The sequence below is a fragment of the Hyperolius riggenbachi genome, chromosome 5, assembly GCF_040937935.1.
Source record: "Hyperolius riggenbachi isolate aHypRig1 chromosome 5, aHypRig1.pri, whole genome shotgun sequence".
Taxonomy (NCBI): Eukaryota; Metazoa; Chordata; class Amphibia; order Anura; family Hyperoliidae; genus Hyperolius; species Hyperolius riggenbachi.
Window position 1 is genome coordinate 175,875,937 of NC_090650.1, and position 23,257 is coordinate 175,899,193.

Genomic DNA, 23,257 nt, shown 5'->3' on the forward strand with positions numbered 1-23,257 from the left:
CACAGGCACCCTCCTCCACTCCGCCTCTGCCCTTGAGCGGTTCCTGCTCCTCTGCCCACAGCAGCAGTCAGGTGTCCGTGAAGGAAATGTTTGAGCGGAAGAAGCCAATTTCGGCCAGTCACCCCCTTGCCCGGCGTCTGACAGCTGGCGTGGCGGAACTGTTAGCTCGGCAGCTGTTACCATACCGGCTGGTGGACTCTGAGGCCTTCCGTAAATTTGTGGCCATCGGAACACCGCAGTGGAAGATGCCAGGCCGCACTTATTTTTCGAGAAAGGCCATACCCCAACTGCACCGTGAAGTTGAGAGGCAAGTGGTGTCATCTCTTGCGAAGAGCGTTGGGTCAAGGGTACACCTGACCACGGATGCCTGGTCTGCCAAGCACGGGCAGGGCCGCTACATTACCTACACAGCCCATTGGGTGAACCTGGTGGTGAACGATGGCAAGCAGGGCGCAGCGGACCAAATTGTGACACCTCCACGGCTTGCAGGCAGGCCTCCTGCCACCTCCTCTCCTCCTGCTACATGCTCTTCACTGTCCTCCTCCTCCTTGGCTGAGTGGCAGTTCTCCTCTCCAGCTACACAGCCCCAGCTCCGCAGGGCCTATGCTGCATGCCAGGTACGACGGTGTCACGCCATCTTAGACATGGCTTGTCTCAAAGCGGAGAGTCACACTGGAGCAGCTCTCCTGGCTGCTCTTAAGAAACAGGTGGATGAGTGGCTGACCCCGCACCACCTGGAGATAGGCAACGTGGTGTGCGACAACGGCAGCAATCTGCTTGCCGCTTTGCATATGGGGAAGCTGACACACATACCCTGCATGGCACATGTCATGAATCTAGTGGTTCAAAGATTTGTGGCAAAGTACCCTGGCTTAGCGAATGTCCTGAAGCAGGCCAGGAAGTTCTGTGGGCATTTGAGGCGGTCTTACACAGCCATGGCACGCTTTGCGGAAATTCAGCGCAAAAACAACATGCCGGTGAGACGCCTCATTTGCGATAGCCCGACTCGCTGGAACTCGACCCTGCTCATGTTCTCCCGCCTGCTAGAACAGAAGAAAGCCGTGACCCACTACCTCTACAACTACAGTAGAATGAAACAGTCTGGGAAGATGGGGATGTTCTGGCCCGACAACTGGACACTGATGGAGAATGCATGCAGGCTCATGCGGCCGTTTGAGGAGGTGACCAACCTGGTGAGCCGCAGTGAGGGCACCATCAGCGACCTAATTCCCTACGCTTACTTCTTGGAGCGTGCTGTGCGTAGAGTGGCGGATGAAGCTGTGAATGAGCGTGACCAGGAACCGTTACGGCAGGAACAGGCATGGGACCAATTTTCATCAGACCCAGCTGTTTCCTCAACACCTGCGGCAGCACAGAGGGGGGAGGAGGAGGAAGAAGAGAAGTCGTGTGCAGAAGACGAATCAGACTCAGAGGATGATGAGCAAGGTGTTTCTTTGGGGGAGGAGGAGGAGGAGGGGACAGCGGCAGGAGAACAACCTCAGCAGGCATCGCAAGGGGCTTGTGCTGCTCAACCTTACCGTGGTATTGTTCGCGGCTGGGGGGAGGAGGTTGACTTACCTGACGTCACTGAGGAAGAGCAAGAGGAGATGAAGGGTACTGGATCCGACTTTGTGCAGATGTCGTCTTTTATGCTGTCCTGCCTGTTGAGGGACCCCCGTATAAAAAACCTCAAGGGGAATGAGCTGTACTGGGTGGCCACACTACTAGACCCTCGGTACAGGCACAAAGTGGCGGACCTGTTACCAACTCACCGGAAGGTGGAAAGGATGCAGCACATGCAGAACCAGCTGTCAACTATGCTTTACAATGCCTTTAAGGGTGATGTGACGGCACAACGCCAGCAAGGTACCACTGCCACTAATCCTCCTCCCGTGTCCACGCAGTCAAAGACAGGACGCTCCAGAGATCTCATGGTGATGTCGGACATGCGGACGTTCTTTAGTCCAACGCCTCGCCGTAGCCCTTCCGGATCCACCCTCCACCAACGCCTGGAACGGCAGGTAGCCGACTACCTGGCCTTAAGTGTGGATGTAGACACTGCTGTGAACAGCGATGAGGAACCCTTGAACTACTGGGTGCGCAGGCTTGACCTGTGGCCAGAGCTGTCCCAATTTGCCATCCAACTTCTCTCCTGCCCTGCCGCAAGCGTCCTCTCAGAAAGGACCTTCAGCGCAGCTGGAGGCATTGTCACAGAGAAGAGAAGTCGCCTAAGTCACAAAAGTGTTAAGTACCTCACGTTTATCAAAATGAATGAGGCATGGATCCCGGAGGGCTGCTGCCCGCCCCAAGACTAAGTCAGTCCCCGCACATACAGCATCTCTGCCTGCACGCCGTGTGACTGGCTGCCTGGCCTGCCCCAAGAAGACTAAGTCGCTCCCAGTCCCTCCACACAGCATGTCTGCCTGCAGGCCGCTTGACTACCTTCTCCGCCACCACCAACAGGGTCCGGGACTCCAGGCGGATTGCTGAATTTTTTAGGCCGCTGCTAGCAGCGGCCGCTGTAATAATTTTTCGGGTGCGTGTACATGACTGCCTAATTTTTCTGGCTGCACTGCGGGCAGCTGCAACAACAAAAGAAAAGGCATGTACATGCGCCCATTCCCCTTCGTGATCATTACCTTGCCGTGGTGAAGGGGCTTGCATATCACAATGGAGCAATGACCGGCGCCTAGATGAGTGTCTCGGGGGGCACACCCACGATAATAAGGTCGTTGCCTCATTGTGGTCAGACCAAATTTGATCAGCTGGACAGTCACTGTTCTGTCATTCAGCTACATCAGCCAGGTGACCATATGGGCTGTAAAGCCACCAAAACCTGCACTCTCGCCATGGTGCGCACCAGTAAAGCACGGCCGTCACTACACAAACAGCTGTTTGCGGTGCGTTACACGATGAGTTTGGTGTGTCAGTGTGAAGCAGTACCTTAATTACACTACCTGATTGATGTATACACATGCAAGATGTTTGAAAGCACTTTAGGCCTGTCATTTAGCATTCAATGTGATTTCTGCCCTTAAAACGCTGCTTTGCGTCAAATCCAGATTTTTCCCGGGGACTTTTGGCATGTATCCCACTCCGCCATCCCCCCCTCCAGGTGTTAGACCCCTTGAAACATCTTTTCCATCACTTTTGTGGCCAGCATAATTATTTTTTTTTTTTCAAAGTTCGCATCCCCATTGAAGTCTATTGCGGTTCGCGAACTTTAACGCGAACCGAACCTTTCGCGAAAGTTTGCGAACCCGGTTCGCGAACCGAAAATCGGAGGTTCGGCCCAACTCTATACAGCACACAGGCCAGCCAGCTGAAGAGAAGACAGAGGCCAGGCGAGGGACTTATTTTTGTGAAATGCTGCCTAATTAATATATTTAAGTTACACCACTGCTTTGTTCATGTACATTTGGCCCCACCCATCACCACGCACACTTACCGCGGCATGACCACGTCCATTTTTTTTGCCACAGCGCATGCATTGAGTCACTCTTGGTGCCCAGGGGTGCCACAGATCTCTTATGGCAGGGTCCCCAAACTTGACACATTCTATCACTGGGTGACTGAAGTAAAAATTCAAGAAATGTGGGTGGAGCCTACAACAGCCAATCAAATGTAATCTATCAATTGTAAATGTGAACATTAAAACTGCAGCTATTCTTATGGTGGCCATACATGGTACAATAAAAACGTTCGATTATCCCGTTTATTCGATCTACATGATCAAATCGAATGAAAGTTGAAAATATTTTTTTTTTCGATCAAGAAATTTGAACGATTATCCTGTTTTTTCAAGAAAAATCAGATTGGACATGCTGGAAAAATGTTTATATTCGATCTAACGGAATAATCGACCTAAATTATCTAATCAAAAAAAATGAAAAATTGTACCATGTATGGCCACCTTTAGACTGTGAATGGTAGTATCCTCAAACATGGCATAGTTGGTCACAGGATGACTGGGGTTATGATTTGACAAAATCATATTGAACCAGTCAAATTGCAGAATTGGTCCAATCTGATTGGTCCAGTCTGATTGGTCTAGCCATGCAATCTAATTGGTTCAATCTTGCAATGTGATTGGTCCAATCTATTGGTCCACTTATGGAATTTGATTTGCCCAATCTGAGTGGCCCCATCTGATTGGTCCAATGGTACAATCTAATTGATCCAATCTGATTGGTTTATTTGTGCAATTTGACTGGTCCATTTGTGCAATGTGCTTGGTCCAATCTGATTGGTCAAAACCCACAATGTGATTTTTCAAACTTACATGTCCAGTCATGCCGTGTGATTTTTCCAATGTTGTTTGTTCAACTATGCAATGTGATTGGTCCAATGTGATTGGACCAATCACATTGCAAAATTTAACCAATCACATTGGACCAATCACATTGCATAGTTGGACAAACAACATTGGAAAAATCACACGGCATAACTGGACATGTAAGATTGAAAAATCACATTGTGGGTTTTGACCAATCAGATTGGACCAAGCACATTGCACAAATGGACCAGTCAAATTGCACAAATAAACCAATCAGATTGGATCAATTAGATTGTACCATTGGACCAATCAGATGGGGCCACTCAGATTGGGCAAATCAAATTCCATAAGTGGACCAATCAGATTGGACCAATCACATTGCAAAATTTAACCAATCTGATTGCTCCAATTGTGCAATTAAATTGGTCTAATTCCAAGCTCATTGGTCTAATCATGCGATTTGAGTGGTCTAATCTGATTGGGCCAACTGTGAAATGTCATTTGTCCAGTTTTGTGCAATTCGATTTGTCCAATCTCAGTAGCCCAATCTCATTGGTCCAATCATGCATTGGTCAACTTTGATAAGTCCAGTCGGGTAATGTGATTGATTCAATTGTGCCATTCCATTAGTCCAGTCTAATTGACCCAATCGTGCAATTCCACTGGTAAAATCTGATTGGTACAATCTAATCAGTCCAATTGTGTAATCCAAGTTGGCATGCAACTTTCTGGGAAATGGTGCACACACTTCACAAACTTAGCATATGCCACCAGCTAGTATGAAATAAGTTAGGTTTTAAAGCATCTATGACTGTCAACGAATGAAGCTAAAATTCCAGTATTGTTTAGCACCTTTGGTTCTTTGGTTAAAGTTTAAACAGCAATAAAGATACAAAAGTAACACATAAAGGGCTTGATTCACAAAGCGGTGATAACTCAGTTATCACGCCTAAAAGACTTTAGGCGTGATAACCTTTGCACTAGCAAAGTTATCACCGCTTTGTGCTCTAACTCGCGCGAACCTACCGCGCGTACGCGCGAACGCGCGCAAAGTCCCATAGGGCTTAATGGGAGCTTTGCGCGAAGTGCCGGGTGATGCGCGCACGCCTGCGCGCGCAAAACTTTGCGCTCGCAAAATTCGCGCGAGTTTCTTCTTATCATGCCTAAACTGAGTTTAGGCGTGATAAAGGGGTTTTCACTCGTGTGCAAACACTTTGCACCGCTTTGTGAATCAAGCCCAAAATGTTTAACTTCTCACACATCCTGATATAGCATATAGCTGATTCTTTAAAAAAAATGAATTTGCCCGCTGGCATAAGTGCAATGTTTCCATGGGCATGGATTTCATCTTCCTTTTGTTTATGAGATACTTTGTCAATGAGATCTTACCTTCCAGCTTCCTGCAGCTAGATTCTGTAATGCTCCAGCTGCACCTTCCAAAGTGTCTGGATTTGAGCACTCTGCCAAAAGTGTGAGGTAGGGTTTAACTATTGATGGATGCCATAACATATGGATTCCTTTTGGAGAGTCTGTACACTCAGGAAAAGGGCCAACTCCATCCCACTGCAAAATAAGAAGATACTTTTTTGTAAGGAACAGGTGAATAGGGTACTATGCCATCATTCATATTGTTTTTATTTGCAAAAAAAAAGTCCAGGCAAATGGGTTTGAATCCAGAAGACCATTTACTAGCTAACTTTAGTTTCAAAAGTTTTAGTTGAAACAGGCATAACACAAACCATGCATGGCATAGAAGGCTTGATTCCCACTTGTTTATCAGTTTTCTGCATGCATTTTCTAAAGCAGGGGTCACACTTGATCCCGTGGATAAACGGCAGCACTTTTACACGGACGAATCTGCATTCTTGGCTGGCAGCCAAATAAGAACAGCTGACTGTCAGCAATAGGAATTTTTATTGCACTGTGCAATAAATGGCAGCAGTTACCGCTGCAGAAAATTGCTCTTTGCTCCCAGAGCACTGCAATTGCACATTGGGAAGCAGTATGTTTGTTTTCGTATGCATTTTTTTTTTTCAGCAAAATGTGAGCCCTGCCTGACAGTGTTGCATTGCTGCATGTGAAAAACACATTCAAGTGTGCTTCAACCAGTTCAACCATTCATGGTTCTCAGTTTTATTATGCAGAAAACGCACAGAAAAACAGACAAGTGTGAATCCAGCCTAACTCAATATGTAAGGAGAAACATGAAACACCACTCAAACTCCAAAAATTGTCAACCAGGGCAGTGCACAATCAGAAATGGCCCGGTCTCAAAGAAGCAGGTGACAAGAGGACAATTGGCACATAGCCCTGTTAAAATACTTCATTTATGGACATATCCAGTGTGAAAAACAGTACACATAGTTAGCTCAACATGAATAACAACATGTTATTAATCAATTACTTAGTTGTCTAATATTAAAAACATAAATATCTGTCTCAATTTTAAGCTTTCAGTAGTAATACCTTATTCAGATTCTTACACATTATGAAAGTCTGAAAATTAGTTATCACAATCAAATCACAATGAGTTTAAACTTTGTTTTTCATGCAACACAATGGCAACACTGTTGAATATTGGAATCTTGAACTCTACATCTGAAACTCAAAATTTAAATCAAGCATCCACTTAGTTTACATAGGGGTGCAAAACAAGTGGATGCATTTGGCAATTTAGACTTTTTAAGTCACTTCGTTCGTTGAAAAAAAGACATCCATCCATCAAGTTCAACCAGAAAATATGGTAGAACATTAGCCCCCTTACATATCTCAGGTCGATCCAGAGGAAGGGAAAAACCCTTACAAGGCATGGACCAATTGGACCAATTAGCGTTAAAAATGATTAAAAAAAAAATCCTTCCCAACTCTGCTGGGTATTACGTAGTAATTATAGCCATCAATGTCCATCAATGCAAGGGAAGCATCCTAGCCCCCTTTAAACATAGATATAGAATTTGCCATAACTACTGCCTGTAGTTAAATATTCAACTTTTTGAACACTTATAGAGCTAGTTCACATGGGCATTGGACCAAAGTTAAACAATGGCCGTGGTGCTCGTCCCTCAATCACTGTTGCTTTCCAATTATCAGTAAAAAGATTGCATAGAAATAGTTAATGCCCAAATATGTATACTGTATATATATATATATATATATATATATATGTGTGTGTGTGTGTGTGTGTGTGTGTGTGTGTGTGTGTGTGTGTGTACCCTATTTTTTCTAAAATAGGTCCCTATACCTGGGCTGTGTGCATTTGTTGAACTGAACTGTGCCAAACTGTGCAGTGCTCACAATGTAGTGGGAAGCCTTTTTTTAGCTACAGTAACAAGATTATCTCAAAGTGAAAATAACAGAAACTTCCCATTTCAGATAAGATAAATTACTATGACCAGAAAGTCCCTTTGAAGAGTTGAATCCCTTTGAAGAGTTTACACAGCAATGTAAGCTTGTTATCTAGGTGGTGTTTGCTGTTGGACAGACAGTAATCTGTAACATATGCATTAAATTAATACGAGAGCTCTGTTAGAAAAAAATGTTAAGGGTAGGAGTGATGTCCCTTTTGTCATCAGAGAGAAACGTATCACATTTCTCTTAAATCTGACAGTGAACACAAAAAACAACAGGGTAGGCAGACTAAATAATTTGTTATTGGATGATTATTTTATATTTTTCAGTTAATATAGATTTTCATCCCACTTCAGCTTGGGTGGACATCAAGAATATTCGTTCCAAGGTGGGAGAGATGGCCCGAATGGTTCGCCCAGCAGGTAGTCCGCACGGATATCAGCTACCCGCGCCCGTGGCGGGTAGCGGACACATATCGCGTTCAACCCGCCTCCTATACCTCGTTATTATTGGGCTCAACTTTGACCCTCTACATTACAGTCAACAGACACATGGCAGCAAATTAGGCTGCACTCACCTACGGATCCCCCCCCCCCCTAAAAACAACGCTGCAGCATCGGCCATGTTCTCAGTCTGCTGATCTTGCTATAGTGAGAGTAAGGGAGAGACATTTGGAGATAGGAGAAGCGTTAGTTAGACTGTTGTATTTTTCTGATGTGGTTTTTTGTGTGTGTGTGTGTGACACAGACAGGCATAGATACAGCCCTGTTGCAGCTAAGCCTAGTTGCTGTACTGTGCCAGGTCCAGCACACTCAGTATTACCATTGCATATCTTTTCACTGTATTTGTGATTTAACTTACTAAAGCATAGCTGTTTTTGTGAGTGACACTGCATAGATAGAGCCCACAGACAGTTTCCAGCCAGGCCAGCTGGGATTTGTAGTCCCACCACTGGCAGTACACTGTATTACCATACCATTGCATATCTTTTCACTGTATTTGTTATTTAACTTACTAAAGCAAAGCTGTTTTTGTAGGTGACACTGCATATAGATACAGCCCTCAGACAGTTGCCAGCCAGGCCAGCTGGGATTTGTAATCCCACCACTGGCAACACTCTCTATTATACCAGTGCATACCTTCCCATTGTCTATTGCTGATTCCCATATCTCACCGGGTATCTGGAACTTATTTTCCAGGCCCCCCTCTGCTGTTCCCTCCTCGCCCGACTCCATCCACAAAAAGTATGATGTTTGCCCTAACCACTCTTTTATAGAGGGGTTGTTTGAGGTTTTCCAATCTCTCACTATAATTACTTTTGCCGCCAAAGAGAACATATAGAGTAGAAGTGCAGTATTTTTATTTTCACCTGTTTGGCTGTACCCGAAAATTGCCACCATGGTATCTACATAAGCACCCGGGGCTATGTAATCTTGTATTAATTGTTCAATTTCTTTCCAAAAAGATTGTATTATTGGACACTGCCATAGCATATGTACTAAGTTCCCCACCCCAACCCCACATCTCCAACATTGTTTGTTATCTTTAAGATTCATCTGGTACAGTTTTTCTGGGGTGAGATACCACCTTGAGGTTATCTTAAATTGTAATAATTGAATGCTAGTGTTTCTGGGTACCCAGATGTTTTCTATAATATTCTCCCATGTAGATTCTTCTATTATCTCACCAGATTCTTTTCCCCATGTTTCTCTATATAGGTTTATAATCTGATCATTCCCTCTTGTCCCCAGGGGGTCGTACAGCCAGGACAGCAAATTCTCAGGAACAACCTTCTTTTTAAAATGTTCCTCTAATTTATTTAGAGTGCATCTTATTGATCCCTCCCTTTTTCTCAATCCCGCAAGATAGCTTTGCAACTGCAATCCCCCAAAAACAGTCCCGGGAGCTATATCCTGTATCGTGTCTATTATCCTTAAAGAGACACTGAAGCAAAAAAAAAAATTATGATATTATGATTTGTATGTGTAGTACAGCTAATAAATAAAACATTAAGATCAGATACATCAGTCTAATTGTTTCCAGTACAGGAAGAGTTAAGAAACTCCAGTTGTTATCTCTATGCAAAAAGCCATTAACCTATTTTGGTTCCTGGACGTAGTTTCTACGTCCAGGAACCATGCGCGCTACCGTGCGCCCCTGCGGCCGATCGTGCGCGTGCACGCGCACTCCCGGCCGCAGATTCGGTAGCCAAGGAATCAATGTATCGGGCTATGGAGCCCGATCATTGATTCCTCTCCCCCGCTGAAAAAGCGACAGCTTCTCTCGGAAGCGGAGCTTTTTCTGGCCGTCTCCTTCCCGATGCGTCACTCTAAGCGCGTGCTATGCTTAGAGTGACATCATGTAAACAAACTCATGGCCGCCATCTTGTGGCCAAAAAGTAATACTACACCTGAAAAAAACAAACAAACAGAATTAACACACATTTACATTATAAATCTATTGTTTACCTCCCACCCTCCCAAAAGTACCCAAATAAAATGTTTAGTATAAAAAAAAACATTACAATAAAAAACAAAAAAAACATGTAAATATTTACCTAAGGGTCTAAACTTTTTAAATATCAATGTAAAGATGAAATATTTCTATATTTTTTTATTTTAAACTTGTAAATAGTGATAGATGCAAAATGGAAAAAATGCACCTTTATTTCCAAATAAAATATTGTCGCCATACATTGTGATAGGGACATAATTTTAACGGTGTAATAACCGGGACATATGGACAAATACACTACGTGAGTTTTAATTATGGAGGCATGTATTATTTTAAAACTATAATGGCTGAAAACTGAGAAATAATGAATTTTTCCATTTTTTTCTTATTCTTCCTGTTAAAATGCATTTACAGTAAAGTGGCTCTTAGCAAAATGTACCCCCCAAAGAAAGCCTAATTGGTGGCGGAAAAAACAAGATATAGATCAGTGCATTGTGATAAGTAGTGATAAAGTTATAGGCTAATGAATGGGAGGTGAACATTTCTCACGTGAAAACGACGGAACCTGAATGGGTTAAGCTCTACGACTTTCAAAGTCGTGGAGAGGGCTGTTTTCTGACTTTTATTATCTCAACTGTTCCTGAACTATTTACTTTTTCTCTGCCAGAGGAGAGGTCATTAGTTCACAGACTGCTCTGAAAGAATCATTTTGAATGCTGAGTGTCGTGTAATCTGCACATATTATAGAATGATGCAATGTTCGAAAAAACACTATATATCTGAAAATAAAAATATGAGAATATTTTCGTTGCTGCTAATCTTCTAGTAATTATTCTTAGTACACAACCAATTCACTATATCATATTTTTTTTCCGCTTCAGTGTCTCTTTAAGTTATCTAATTTGTTCTTTTGTAGCCAGCCTCGTTCTTTTGCAGGGATGAAATCTGAATTATTTAAGATTAGCCTTAATGTACCTGTGCCCTGTTTTTTTCATATAGTCTAAAATAGCTTTTAAGGTAGGGATAATAAAGGGGTGATCCGACCTCCTCATTGCCTTTTCGATTCTTTTTTTGTCCCAGGACAGAGCCCCTTGCATGTCAACACTTCCATATTCCAACCTAACTCAAATTTTATTAGGGGAGCCATGCCTCCACTCCAACATTCTCCCTAACAGGATAGCTTGATAGTACTTTGAGAGGTCATGCGCCGCCAGACCCCCCTGTTTTTTATCCCTAGTAATTTTTTTATAACCAATTCTCGCCCTTTTATTTCTCCAGGTATACTTTGAAAAGATGTTATGCACTGCAGCGAACCAGTTCTGGTGTATTTCTACTGGGATATTTTGTAATTTAAAAAGTAATCTTGGCAACAGGTTTATTTTTATTACATTTATTCTCCCCAGACTATTAAAACACCGTAGTTCCCACTGTTTCAATATACCAGTGCAAGATTCCAATTCCTTACCAAAGTTGCTAACAAAAAGGCGCTGCAAATTACTACATATATTTACCCGTAGATATTTGATATAATCGTTGTTCCACAGTATTTTATGCTTCCGTCATATTTTCTCTTTAGTCTCCTTGCTGCAGCCCAGGTTGAGGGCCATCATTTTAGTTATGTTTATTTTATAATTTGAGTATCTCCCAAACGTACTGGCAAGATTCAGTATTCTCCCTATTGATCTTTCTGGTTTTGTTAACGTCAAAATTACATTGTCTGCGTACGTACACATTTTAAGCTCTTCCTTACCTATCTTTAAGCCTTTAATGTCTGCATCTGCCTGTATAGTCTGAATAAAGGTCTCCAATACCAGATTAAATAAACTAGGGGAGAAAAGGCAGCCCTGCCTGACCCCGTTTGTCAGACTAAAAAATTCTGAGTAGAAGCCGTTCACATTTATGCAAGCGGATTGGTTTGAGTACAGTTTTTTAATCCTTCCGATAAAATTTTCACCCAATCCAAATTTTTCCAATGTTGCATATAAAAATTCTCTAGATACCCTATCGAATGCTTTTTCTGTATCAAGGGCAAGCAGGGCCACCTCTCCCCCCCTTTTCCCACTATGATATATAAAATGTATTACCGTGTATATATTATCCTTTATATTTCTGCCCTTTCTGAAGCCAATTTGTTGTTTCCCTAACAACAGATCTATTTTCTTGTTTAGTCTGTTTAACAATATTTTGGCGTATATTTTAACGTCTATATTTATTAAAGATATAGGGTGATAGTTTGAGATTTCTACAGGTGATTTTTGTTTTTTGGGGATTACAGTTATTATAGCTTTATTCGAGGGGTCCGAAAAAGTTGTTTTATCTAGTGTTCCATTGACCATTGTACAAAAAGGGTCTGCAAATACTGCCGCAAACTTTTTATAGAATTTGCCCGTATATCCGTCTAGGCCTGGGCTTTTATTGTTTATTAGTTTTTAGGCTACTTCTAAAAATTCTTCTTTTTTAATTGGTTTCCCCAGTTCCTCCTGTTCTTCTTTAGTCAAAATTGGTAGGATTACTTTATCCAAAAATGCCGTTGGCTTAAATTTGTCATTACTTACTTCCAAATTATATAAATTCCTTGTAATATGCAAAGAAGGCTTTGCTTATTTCCTCGGTATCATAAACCATATTTTTATCCATATTATTGATTTTTTCAATAAACTTTTTTGCTTTCCCTTTCTTTAATCTATCCGCCATTACCTTCCCTGATTTGTTTAAAAATAAGGCACTGCTTCGGCATAGGTTTTCATAATTTTTCTTACATTTCGCATTCAGTAAATTATTTAAATCCTGTTTAGTTTGTTCAATCTCGTCTCTCAACGAAGCAGATGGTTCAGCTTTATGTTTGTCCTCTAAGTTCTGTAAAAGATTAATCGATGTATCAATGGCTAACGTCTCTTTTCTCTTTTTAATTACACTATGCTTTATAAATGTGCCTCATATAACACATTTCATAGTCTCCCATATAGTCTTCCCTGATATATTGGGGGATTGGTTGATGTCTAGGAAGTCTATGATAGCTAAATTAATTTTCTGTGCCAAATCTATATCCTTTAATAGGTCTGAGTCCAATCTCCAGATTCTCTCTGGTTGTCTTGCGGGTCCCCATTTCATTGTTAAAATAACTGGTGCATTTTTTTAACCCCTATAACCTCCTTCACATAATGTTGTTGTAACAGAAAGAGATCTATTCTAGAATAGGTGTCATGTGGGATTGAATAGAATATGTAATCCTTTACCCCTAGGTTTGTGATTCGCCAAATATGAATACGTTTGTTAGGCCTTAATATAGTATGCAGTTTTCCCCTTAAGGAACTAGAGACGGCTGTTTTTTTTCCTTAAAGAGAACCAGAGATGAAGCACCCTCATGTATTTTACCTTATAAATCAGTGGGAACATGACAGTAAACACCTAATCTGCCCTTTGTTTCATTGTTCTCTGTGTAATCTGACTGTTATCACCTCTAAGATAAGAATCCCGACTGAGCAGTCGCTGGCTTTGCTACAGAAAGATTATAGCTGAGACTGTGTTCTTTTGTGTCTTTTCAAGTCCAAGCCTGCCCCCTGCTGGCTTTGCTCAGGAATCATTATAGCTGAGTCATTATAGCAAAGCCAGACTCAATGCTCAGTCCGGGATTCTTATCTCAGCTAGATAACAGACACTTTTAGCAGTGAGGATGAAACAGAGGGCAGGGTAGGTGTTTTCTCTAATGTTCCCACTGATTTCTATGGTAAAATACATGAGGGTGCTTCGTCTCTGGTTCACTTTAAGTTATCTATAGTTGGATCCATGGTTGTATTAAAGTCGCCGCCACAATTACCTTACCTCTAGCCAACTTTTCAATTTTTTCAGCCAGGTACCTAAAGAAAGTAAGTTGGCCTTTATGCGGGGCATATATATTAACCAAGGTAACCCACTCTCCATTAATTTTCCCTCTGAGGATTATAATCCTTGCTTCATCACAAAAATTATACTCTAGTTCAAAATTTATTTTTTTAAGTATGACTATTGCTACCCCACATGTTTTTTTCTGGAGACTAATCCAACAAACCATTCCCCGAAATTCCTATGATCCAAGTAAGGTGTTTTCCCTTGCTTAAAATGTGTTTCCTGTAAGAATGCAATATCAATTTTATTTCTTTTTAATTCTTCAATAATTCTACCTCTCTTCTGATCCGAATTGGCCCCTTTAACATTTAATGTTTCTATTCTTAAAATATGCATTTTATTATATTCTTTAAAACCATGCAAGGAATAAGAACCAAGAGAGAGACATTGAAGGAGGTACCTGCGGCGTTATAAATTCCCTCAAATCCCCAAAATTCTGAGGACGTGATTGACTGGCTTAAACAGCGCACCACATCTTCTACAGCTTCCTCACAGAGCCTCATTGATGCACTGTCCTCCTCCTGCTCTGCTTCTAGTTTCCCACAAAAACGTAACACTACCACTAGCAACACAGCTGTTCCACTTGATGTATAATGCATTTAGTGATACACTTGGGGTCATCCATCCAACCTGCCCTTCAAGGCCTGCTGTTGCCACCACTCGAATGCCGACATTCCAAAGCTCACCAGTGTGGCATTTTTTTTGTTTATGTGCCTCTGATACCAGCAATGCCCATCTGCAACCCCTGCCAAAAGAAACTGAGGCGTGGGAAGCACAACACCCAACTATGGACATCTGCTTTGTGAAGGCGCCTGATCGCAAAACACAAACACCAATGGTATGCACACATTTATAAAAGCAGCACACAAATATAGTAACATTAGAAATAATTTTTGATAAATTTGACAAACATGCTTTAAGAAAAACAAAAGAAAATAATAGGTAGCACAGTGAGCCAGTCTGCTTGCTATTATCATAAAATTCTATAATTAACTTCCCATCCCACCTAGGCCTCTGGTACACGTGAGATCATGACGCTACGCTAGTCTGTTTACTTGAGCATAACGCACTTAACCTCCATGGCGTTCAAATTCCCCAGGATTTCTGTGCAAAAGGTGATCCAATTAATTTTTATAATCGTTTTTTTTCCCTGTAACTTGCCAAAATGTGTCAAGCAAGGGTCTAGTATACAGTGCAGGAGGTTATTGATGTGTATGCACGTCAATACTGTTCACAGTACGTTTTGTATTGACGTGTATAACTGTCAATACAGCTAGGGAGGTTAATTTATTATTTAAATTGTCCCCACACAGCATCTCTGCCTGCTGCTTGACTGCCTTCTCCGCCACCACCAACAGAGTCCAGGACTCCAGGTGGATTCCTGAATTTTTAAGCTGCGGCCGCTAACAAAAGTAATAATAATTTTTCTGGTGTGTGTACATGCCTAATTTTTCTGGCTGCACTGCGGCTACAACAACAAAACAAAAGGCATGTACACGTGTCAATTCCCCTTCGTGATCATTACTAGAGATGGCCCAAACGGTTCGCCGGCGAAATGTTCCAGGCGAACTTTGGGTGGTTTGCATTCGCATGCGATCGCGAACTTTCCCGGAAGTTCGGTTCGCCCCCATAGTGCTCTATTAGGGTCAACTTTGACCCTCTACATCACAGTCAGCCGGCACATTGTAGCCAATCAGGCTACACTCCCTCCTGGAGCCACTCCCCCCCCCTTATATAAGGCAGGCTCCGCCGGCCATTACACTCATTCATGTGCCTGCTTTAGTGAGAGAAGGGCAAGCAGCTGCAGACTGTTTCTCCTAGGGAAAGATTAGTTAGGCTCTTGGCTTGTTAGCTTGCTCCTGGCTGATTTTTATTGCTATAATAGCACCCCACAACAGCTCTTTTGAGAGCTAATCTTATGATCTATTTTTTTTCTGTGTGTCCCACTGACACTTGTGTTGCTGTTGCATTATAGACAGCCTTGATAATCCATACTGTGTGTGTGCCACTGCCCGGCCCAGCACATTCAGTGACTACCTGTGTGTGTGATAGGCAGCTGCACATTGTAATACCCATTACTGCATATACCGTATATACTCGCAAGCAAGCCGAATTTTTGACCCCCCAAAAGTGGGCAAAAAGTTGGGGGGTCGGCTTGCTTGCGAGTCTCGTTTTGGAAGGCCGCCTCCCCCCCGCCCCGTGTCCGCCGCTGCTATTATTAGCTTACTGTGCGGCTTCCTCTATTCCCCTCTCCGTCTCCCGGCATGTAAATAGCTCACAGCAGCTCGCTCCACGGCGGCTGCTGTGTGATGACAGGAAGCTGGAGGCAGAGCAGTTTCCATAGTAATGGCGATATACATCGCCGTTACAGGAAACCGCTCTGCCTCCAGCTTCCTGTCATCACACAGCAGCCGCCGTGGAGGGAGCTGCTGTGAACTATCTACATGCCGGGAGACGGAGAGGGGAATAGAGGAAGCCGCACAGTAAGCTAATAGCAGCGGCGGCCGCGGGGGGGGGGGGGGGGGTGAGGCGGGGGCACTATACTAGGGCACTAAACTGGCTATACCGAGCACTATACTAGCTATACTTGGGCACTAAACTAGCTATACCGAGCACTATACTAGCTATACTTGGGCACTAAACTAGCTATACCGAGCACTATACTAGCTAAGCTATACTTGGGCACTAAACTAGCTATACCGAGCACTATACTACCTATGCTGAGCACTATACTAGCTATACCGAGCACTATACTAGCTATACTTGGGCACTAAACTAGCTATACCGAGCACTATACTACCTATGCTGAGCACTATACTAGCTATACTGAGCACTATACTAGCTATACTGGGCACTATACTAGCTATACTGGGGCACTATACTAGCTATACCGAGCACTATACTAGCTATACTGGGGCACTATACTAGCTATACCGAGCACTATACTACCTATACTGTGCACTATACTAGCTATACTGAGCACTATACTAGCTATACTGGGCACTATACTAGCTATACCTGGCACTATACTACCTATACCGAGCACTATACTAGCTATACTGGGCACTATACTAGCTATACCGGGCACTATACTAGCTATACTGGGGCACTATACTACCTATACTGTGCACTATACTAGCTATACTGGGCACTATACTAGCTATACCGGGCACTTCACTAGCTATACTGGGCACTATAGTAGCTATACTGGGCACTATACTAGCTATACCGAGCACTATACTAGCTATACTGGGGCACTATACTAGCTATACCGAGCACTAAACTAGCTATACCGAGCACTATACTAGCTATACTGGGGCACTTTACTAGCTATACCGAGCACTATACTACCTATACTGTGCACTATACTAGCTATACCGGGCACTATACTAGCTATACCGGGCACTTCACTAGCTATACTGGGCACTACCTACCCATACTGGCCACTATACTAACTATACTGGGACACACTGGGGGGGATCACACGGCCAGCATTTCCTACCCCCGGCTTATATGAGGGTCAATCATTTTTTCCTGGTTTTTCAGGAAAAAGTTGGGGGGTCGGCTTATATGCGGGTCGGCTTGCTTGCGAGTATATACGGTACCTAGCTGTTGTGTTGAGTGAACCTACCTCATCACTGCATTTACCTACCTGTTGTGTGGAGTGAACCCACCTCATCACTGCATATACCTAGCTGTTGTGTTGAGTGAACCCACCTCATCACTGCACATACCTACCTTTTGTGTTGAGTGAACCCACCTCACTGCATATACCTACCTTTTGTGTTGAGTGAACCCACCTCATCACTGCATATACCTACATTTTGCGTTGAGTGAACCCACCTCATCACTGCATATACCTAGCTGTTGTGTTGAGTGAACTTACCTCATCACTGCATATATCTACCTTTTGTGTTACGTGAACCCACCTCATCAATGCATATACCGAGCTGTTGTGTTGAGTAAACCCACCTCATCACTGCATATACCTAGCTTCTGTGTTCAGTGAACCCACCTACCTACGTGAGTGCACACAGTGTGATATACCACTCCGTGCATACCTGTTAACTGCTGTGCCTGTGTGACTGCACTTTGTATTAGTCAAATCAGTGCGTATCTTTCTCTTCATCCCCCTCCCACGATATGGACAAAATGGACAAAACAGGTAGCGGAAGAGGTAGAGGCAGACCCAGAGGAAGGCCACCCGGCACCGGCAGGTCTGTGCGAGGTCATGTTGATGTGATTTCGTGCGGCCCTGGCCCAAACTACAGTTCGCAGAAGAAGGCACATCCCATCACCTCCCAAGATTGTCAGGACGTGGTTGTCTATTTAACACAGAACACCTCATCTTCCGCAGCCACCAGCGCAACTACAAGCACCACATCCGCTGAATTCGACACTTCGCTGGAGTTATTTGGTGGTGAATTCACAGATTTACAGCCACTACTGCTACAACAAGATGAAGGCACTAAGCAAGTTACACCACCTCATATGTCTGAGTTAGGTGACGACACTATGGTTTGAGGAGGAGGAGGATGAAGTACCTGCTGTTGGTGCAGCTTTGGAGTTGTCTGAGGCAAGCGAAGCTGGGCAGGATGATTATGATGATTATGATGATACGGATCCCACGTATGTTCCCAATAGAGGAGATGGACAGGGGGACAGTTCAGAGGGGGAGTCAGAGAGGAGTAGGTGGAGACAAGTTCCTGAAAGAAGCAGGGGGAGCTCGTCCTCAGAAACAGCTGGTGGCAGTGTCCGGTACCATGTATCACTACCTATGGACAGCCAGCCAACAGGGTGGCTCAGCGGTGTGGACATTTTTTGATGTGTCTGCCTCAGATCGGAGTAAAGCCATCTGTTCTCTCTGTCTCCAAAAATTGAGCCGTGGAAAGGCCAACACTCACATAGGGACAAGTGCCTTACGAAGGCACATGGAGAAAAGGAACAAACTGCAATAGGAAGAGCACATGAGCAAAAGCAGCACACAAAAGAAAAGCCACCCTCCTTCTCCTCTTCCTCCTTCAGGTGCAGCATCTTCAGCCGCTTTCTCCCTTGCACCTTCACAGCCACCATCCTCCACTCCGCCTCTGCCCTTGAGCGTTCCTGCTCCTCTGCCCACAGCAGCCAGGTGTCCGTGAAGGAAATCTTTGAGTGGAAGAAGCCAATTTCTGCCAGTCACCCCCTTGCCCGGCGTGTGACAGCTGGTGTGGTGGAACTGTTAGCTCGCCAGCTGTTACCATACAAGCTGGTGGACTCTGAGGCTTTCCGTCAATTTGTGGCCATTGGGACACCGCAGTGGAAGATGCCAGGCCGCAATTATTTCTCTAAAAAGAAGATACCCAAACTGCATCGTGAAGTAGAAAGGCAAGTGGTGTCATCTGTGGCACAGAGCGTTGGGTCAAGGGTCCACCTGACCACGGATGCCTGGTCTGCCAAGCACGTTCAGGGCTGCTACATTACTTACACAGCCCATTGGGTCAACCTGGTGAACGATGGCAAGCAGGGCGTACGTGGCTGTGCAGCGGACCAACTTGTTGTGACACCTCCACGGCTTGCAGGCTGGCCTCCTGCCACCTCCTCTCCTTCTCCTCTTGCTACATCACCTTCGCTGTCGTTGTCCTCCTCCTCCTTGGCTGAGTGGCAGTTCAACTCTACTGGTGCTGCCATCTCCTCTCCAGCTACACAGCCCCATCTCCCCAGAGCCTTTGCTGCATGCCAGGTACGACGGTGTCACGCCATCTTAGACATGTCTTGCCTCAAAGCGGAGAGTCACACTGGAGCAGCTCTCCTGGCTGCTCTTAAACAGGTGGATCAGTGGCTGACCCCACACCAGCTGGAGATCGGCAACTGGTGTGTGACAACGGCAGCAATCTCCTTTCCGCTTTGAATTTGGGAAAGCTGACACATGTACCTTGCATGGCACATGTGCTGAATCTAGTCGTTCAAAGATTTGTGTCAAAGTACCCTGGCTTAGCGGACGTCCTGAAGCAGGCCAGGAAGTTGTGTGGGCATTTCAGGCAGTCTTAAACGGCCATGGCATGCTTTGCGAACATTCAGCGGAGAAACAACTTGCCGGTGAGACGCTTGATATTTGATAGCCCGACTCGCTGGAATTCGACCCTGCTCATGTTCTTTTGCCTGCTAGAACAGGAGAAAGCCATCACCCAGTACCTGTACATTTACAGTAGAAGGACACAATCTGGGGAGATGGGGATGTTCTGGCCACCGAACTGGACACTGATGCGAAATGCATGCAGGCTCATATTTGCGTTTGAGGAGGTGACCAACTTGGTAAGTCGCAGTGAAGGCACCATCAGTGACTTGATCCCCTACACTTACTTCCTGGAGTGTTCCGTGCGTAGAGTGGTGGATCAAGCTGTGGTGGAGCATGAAGAGGAACAGTTACGGCAGGAAGCATTGCGGGATCAATTCACATCAGAACCAGATGTTTCCTCAACACCTGTGGCAGCACCAAGGGGGGAGGAGGAGGAGGAAGAAGAGTCGTGTGGGGAAGAGGAGGAGGAAGAAGAGTCGTGTGGGGAAGAAGAGGAGTCAGACTCGGATGATGAGCAAGGTGTTTCTGTGGAGGAGGAAGAGGCGGCAGAAGAAGAACAACCGCAGAAGGCGTCGTAGGGGGCTTGTGCTATTAAATCCCGTGGTATTGTTCGTGGCTGGGGGGGAAGGAAGAGGACTTACATGACGTCACTGAGGAAGAGCAAGAGGAGATGGATAGTACGTCTGGATCCGACTTTGTGCAGATGGCGTCTTTCATGCTGTCCTGCCTGTTGAGGGACCCCCGTATAAAAAAAAAAACTCAAGGGGAATGAGCTGTACTGGGTGGCCACACTACTAGACCCTCAGTATGGGCACAAAGTGGCGGACATGTTACCAACTCACCAGAAGGCAGAAAGGATGCAGCACATGCAGAACAAGCTGGCAACTATGCTTTACAATGCGTTTAAGGGTGATGTCACACCACAACGCAAAGGTACCACTGCCAGTAATCCTCCTCCCATGTCAACGCAGGCAAGGACAGAACGCTCCAGCGATCTCATGGTGATGTCGGACATCAGGACATTGTTTAGTACAACGCCTCGCCTTAGCCATTCCGGATCCACCCTCCACCAACGCCTGGACCGGCAGGTAGCCGACTACCTGGCCTTAAGTGTGGATGTAGACACTGAGGAGCGATTATGAACCCTTGGACTACTGGGTGCGCAGGCTTGACCTGTGGCCAGAGCTGTCCCAATTTGCCATCCAACTTCTTTCTTGCCCTGCCGCAAGCGTCCTGTCAGAAAGGACCTTCAGCGCAGCTGGAGGCATTGTCACTGAGAAGAGAAGTCGCCTAAGTCACAAAAGTGTTCAGTACCTCACCTTTATCAAAATGAATGAGGCATGGATCCCTGATGCCCGCCCCAAGACTACGTCAATCCCCACACACAGCATCTCTGCCTGCACGCCATGTGACTGACTGCCTGCCCCAAGACTAAGTCGCTCCCCACACAGCATCTCTACCCATAGGCCACTTCACTGCCTTCTCCGCCATTTCCAACAGGGTCCAGGACTCCAGGTGGATTCCTGAATTTTTAAGGCTGCTGCTAGCAGCGGCCACTATACTAATTTTTCTGGTGCATGTACATGCCTGCCTAATTTTTCTGGCTGCACTGCAGCTGCAACAACAAAACAAAAGGCATGCACATGTACCAAATTCCACTTCGTGATCATTACCTTGTCGCGGTGAAGGGGCTTGCGTATCACAATGAAGCAATGACCGCCGGCTATATGAGTGTCTTGGGGGTTAGCACACCAGAGATAATAAGGTCGTTGCTTCATTGTGGTCAGACCAAATTTGATCAGCTGGACAGTCACTGTTCTGTCAGATCGCGCTGTTTCTCAAAGAAGCAGCAGATCATTGCAGGGGCTTAGATCAACGAACGGGAATGGATTTTCCCGTTCATTGATCTCCGGGCGAGCGGGCGGCGGCATGCACGAGCGGCGGGAGCTCGCACACGAGCGGCGGGAGCGCGGACAGCGGCGGTAGCACGGAAGGTACGGATTTCTCCGTCCCTTGGTTTTTTAGGGGGGGGAAAAGGGACGCAGAAATTAGTACCGCGGGGGGTAAAGTGGTTAAGCTTACAGGTCTATAATTTCCTGGTTTTGATTTTTTGCCCTTCTTAAATAATGGGAAAACGTGGGCTGTACGCCAATCTACTGGGACTCTGCCAGTTAAAAGAGAGTCACAAAAATTTGGCCCAGATTAATCTAGCCAGCTAGGATTGTAGTTAGTAGTAAACCGAGGGTGGAGAAAAACAGGTGAGTGCCAAGAGACATATAGTATTTTGGATAATAAGATCATCTTGAATAGGTTAGCATTTCTGGAAGCATTCAGGAGTAGCTTTTCCCATAAATTGTTTTTTTATTTCATAAATATGTTTTAATTTTATCCCTAACTAAACCGCCACATCCCCGCCGCAGTACGCTATCTAAATCCCCCAAACTCCCCGGGGGCAATCCGGGCAGCGCTTCCGTGGGAGGCCGGGCTATGAGCTGCAGCCCTGCCTCACACGCGTCTGTCAGCGGCGGATCGCCGCCTCTCCCCTGCCCCTCTCAGTCTTCCTTCACTGAGAGGGGCGGGGGAGAGGTGGAGATCTGCCGCTGACATAGCCCTGCCTCACACGGAAGCGCTTAGGGCAGCAAAATCCACAACCAAGAAAGTCGTGGATTTTTGCGGGGTAGAGGTAGGGGGTAGTTTGGGGGGATTTAGATAGCGTACTGCGGCAGGGAAGCGGCAGTTTAGTTAGGGATAAAGTATTAAACATATTTATTAAATAAAAAAACTTTATTTTAGAGACTTCAGAGTCTCTTTAAAGTGGTCTGAAACTCTGACATAACATTCAATAAAAATGTGTTTTTCTACATTTTATTACTCATACAGTTATCATATTTGCTTTTGTGCTCAAGTAATATTGTCTGTCTACAAATTGCAAGTTTCCAAAGTGTAGTTTTTCTTGCCCTGAAAGCTGCCATTGTATTTTTGTTTGTTATATTTGTTTAACCATTTCAGTGATGTTCTACTAAAAAAAAAAATTCTGGGACAGTAGCTTTAAAGCTGTGAAGAATCGTTTAGAGCAAAGTAGAAATGCTGACTTTCAGACCACTTTAAGTTTGGTATCAACCTGGGTCAGCAGGGGGTCCAAATGAAGTGTGACAAACTCTCCTGGAAATTATAATGCCAAGATACTGTATTTAAATGAACTCACCCGGTGCAGTCGGGCCAGGAGGTGTTGCTGGGTG

At 44.7% G+C, this 23,257-nt stretch overlaps 1 protein-coding gene across 14 annotated transcripts in view; it reads right to left on the reverse strand.

Moving 5' to 3' along the window:
- Positions 1-23,257, reverse strand: part of CTNND2 (catenin delta 2) — a 2,713,436-nt gene that overhangs the window by 1,124,626 nt on the left and 1,565,553 nt on the right. For all 14 annotated transcript variants that reach the window (XR_011020838.1, XR_011020837.1, XM_068236432.1 and 11 more), the window contains one exon: positions 5,666-5,839. Coding sequence is in view for 12 of the 14 variants with exons in the window: in XM_068236432.1 (XP_068092533.1) it covers positions 5,666-5,839 (174 nt within the window). In the remaining 2 variants the exon portion in view is untranslated. The remainder of the gene's footprint in view (positions 1-5,665; positions 5,840-23,257) is intronic.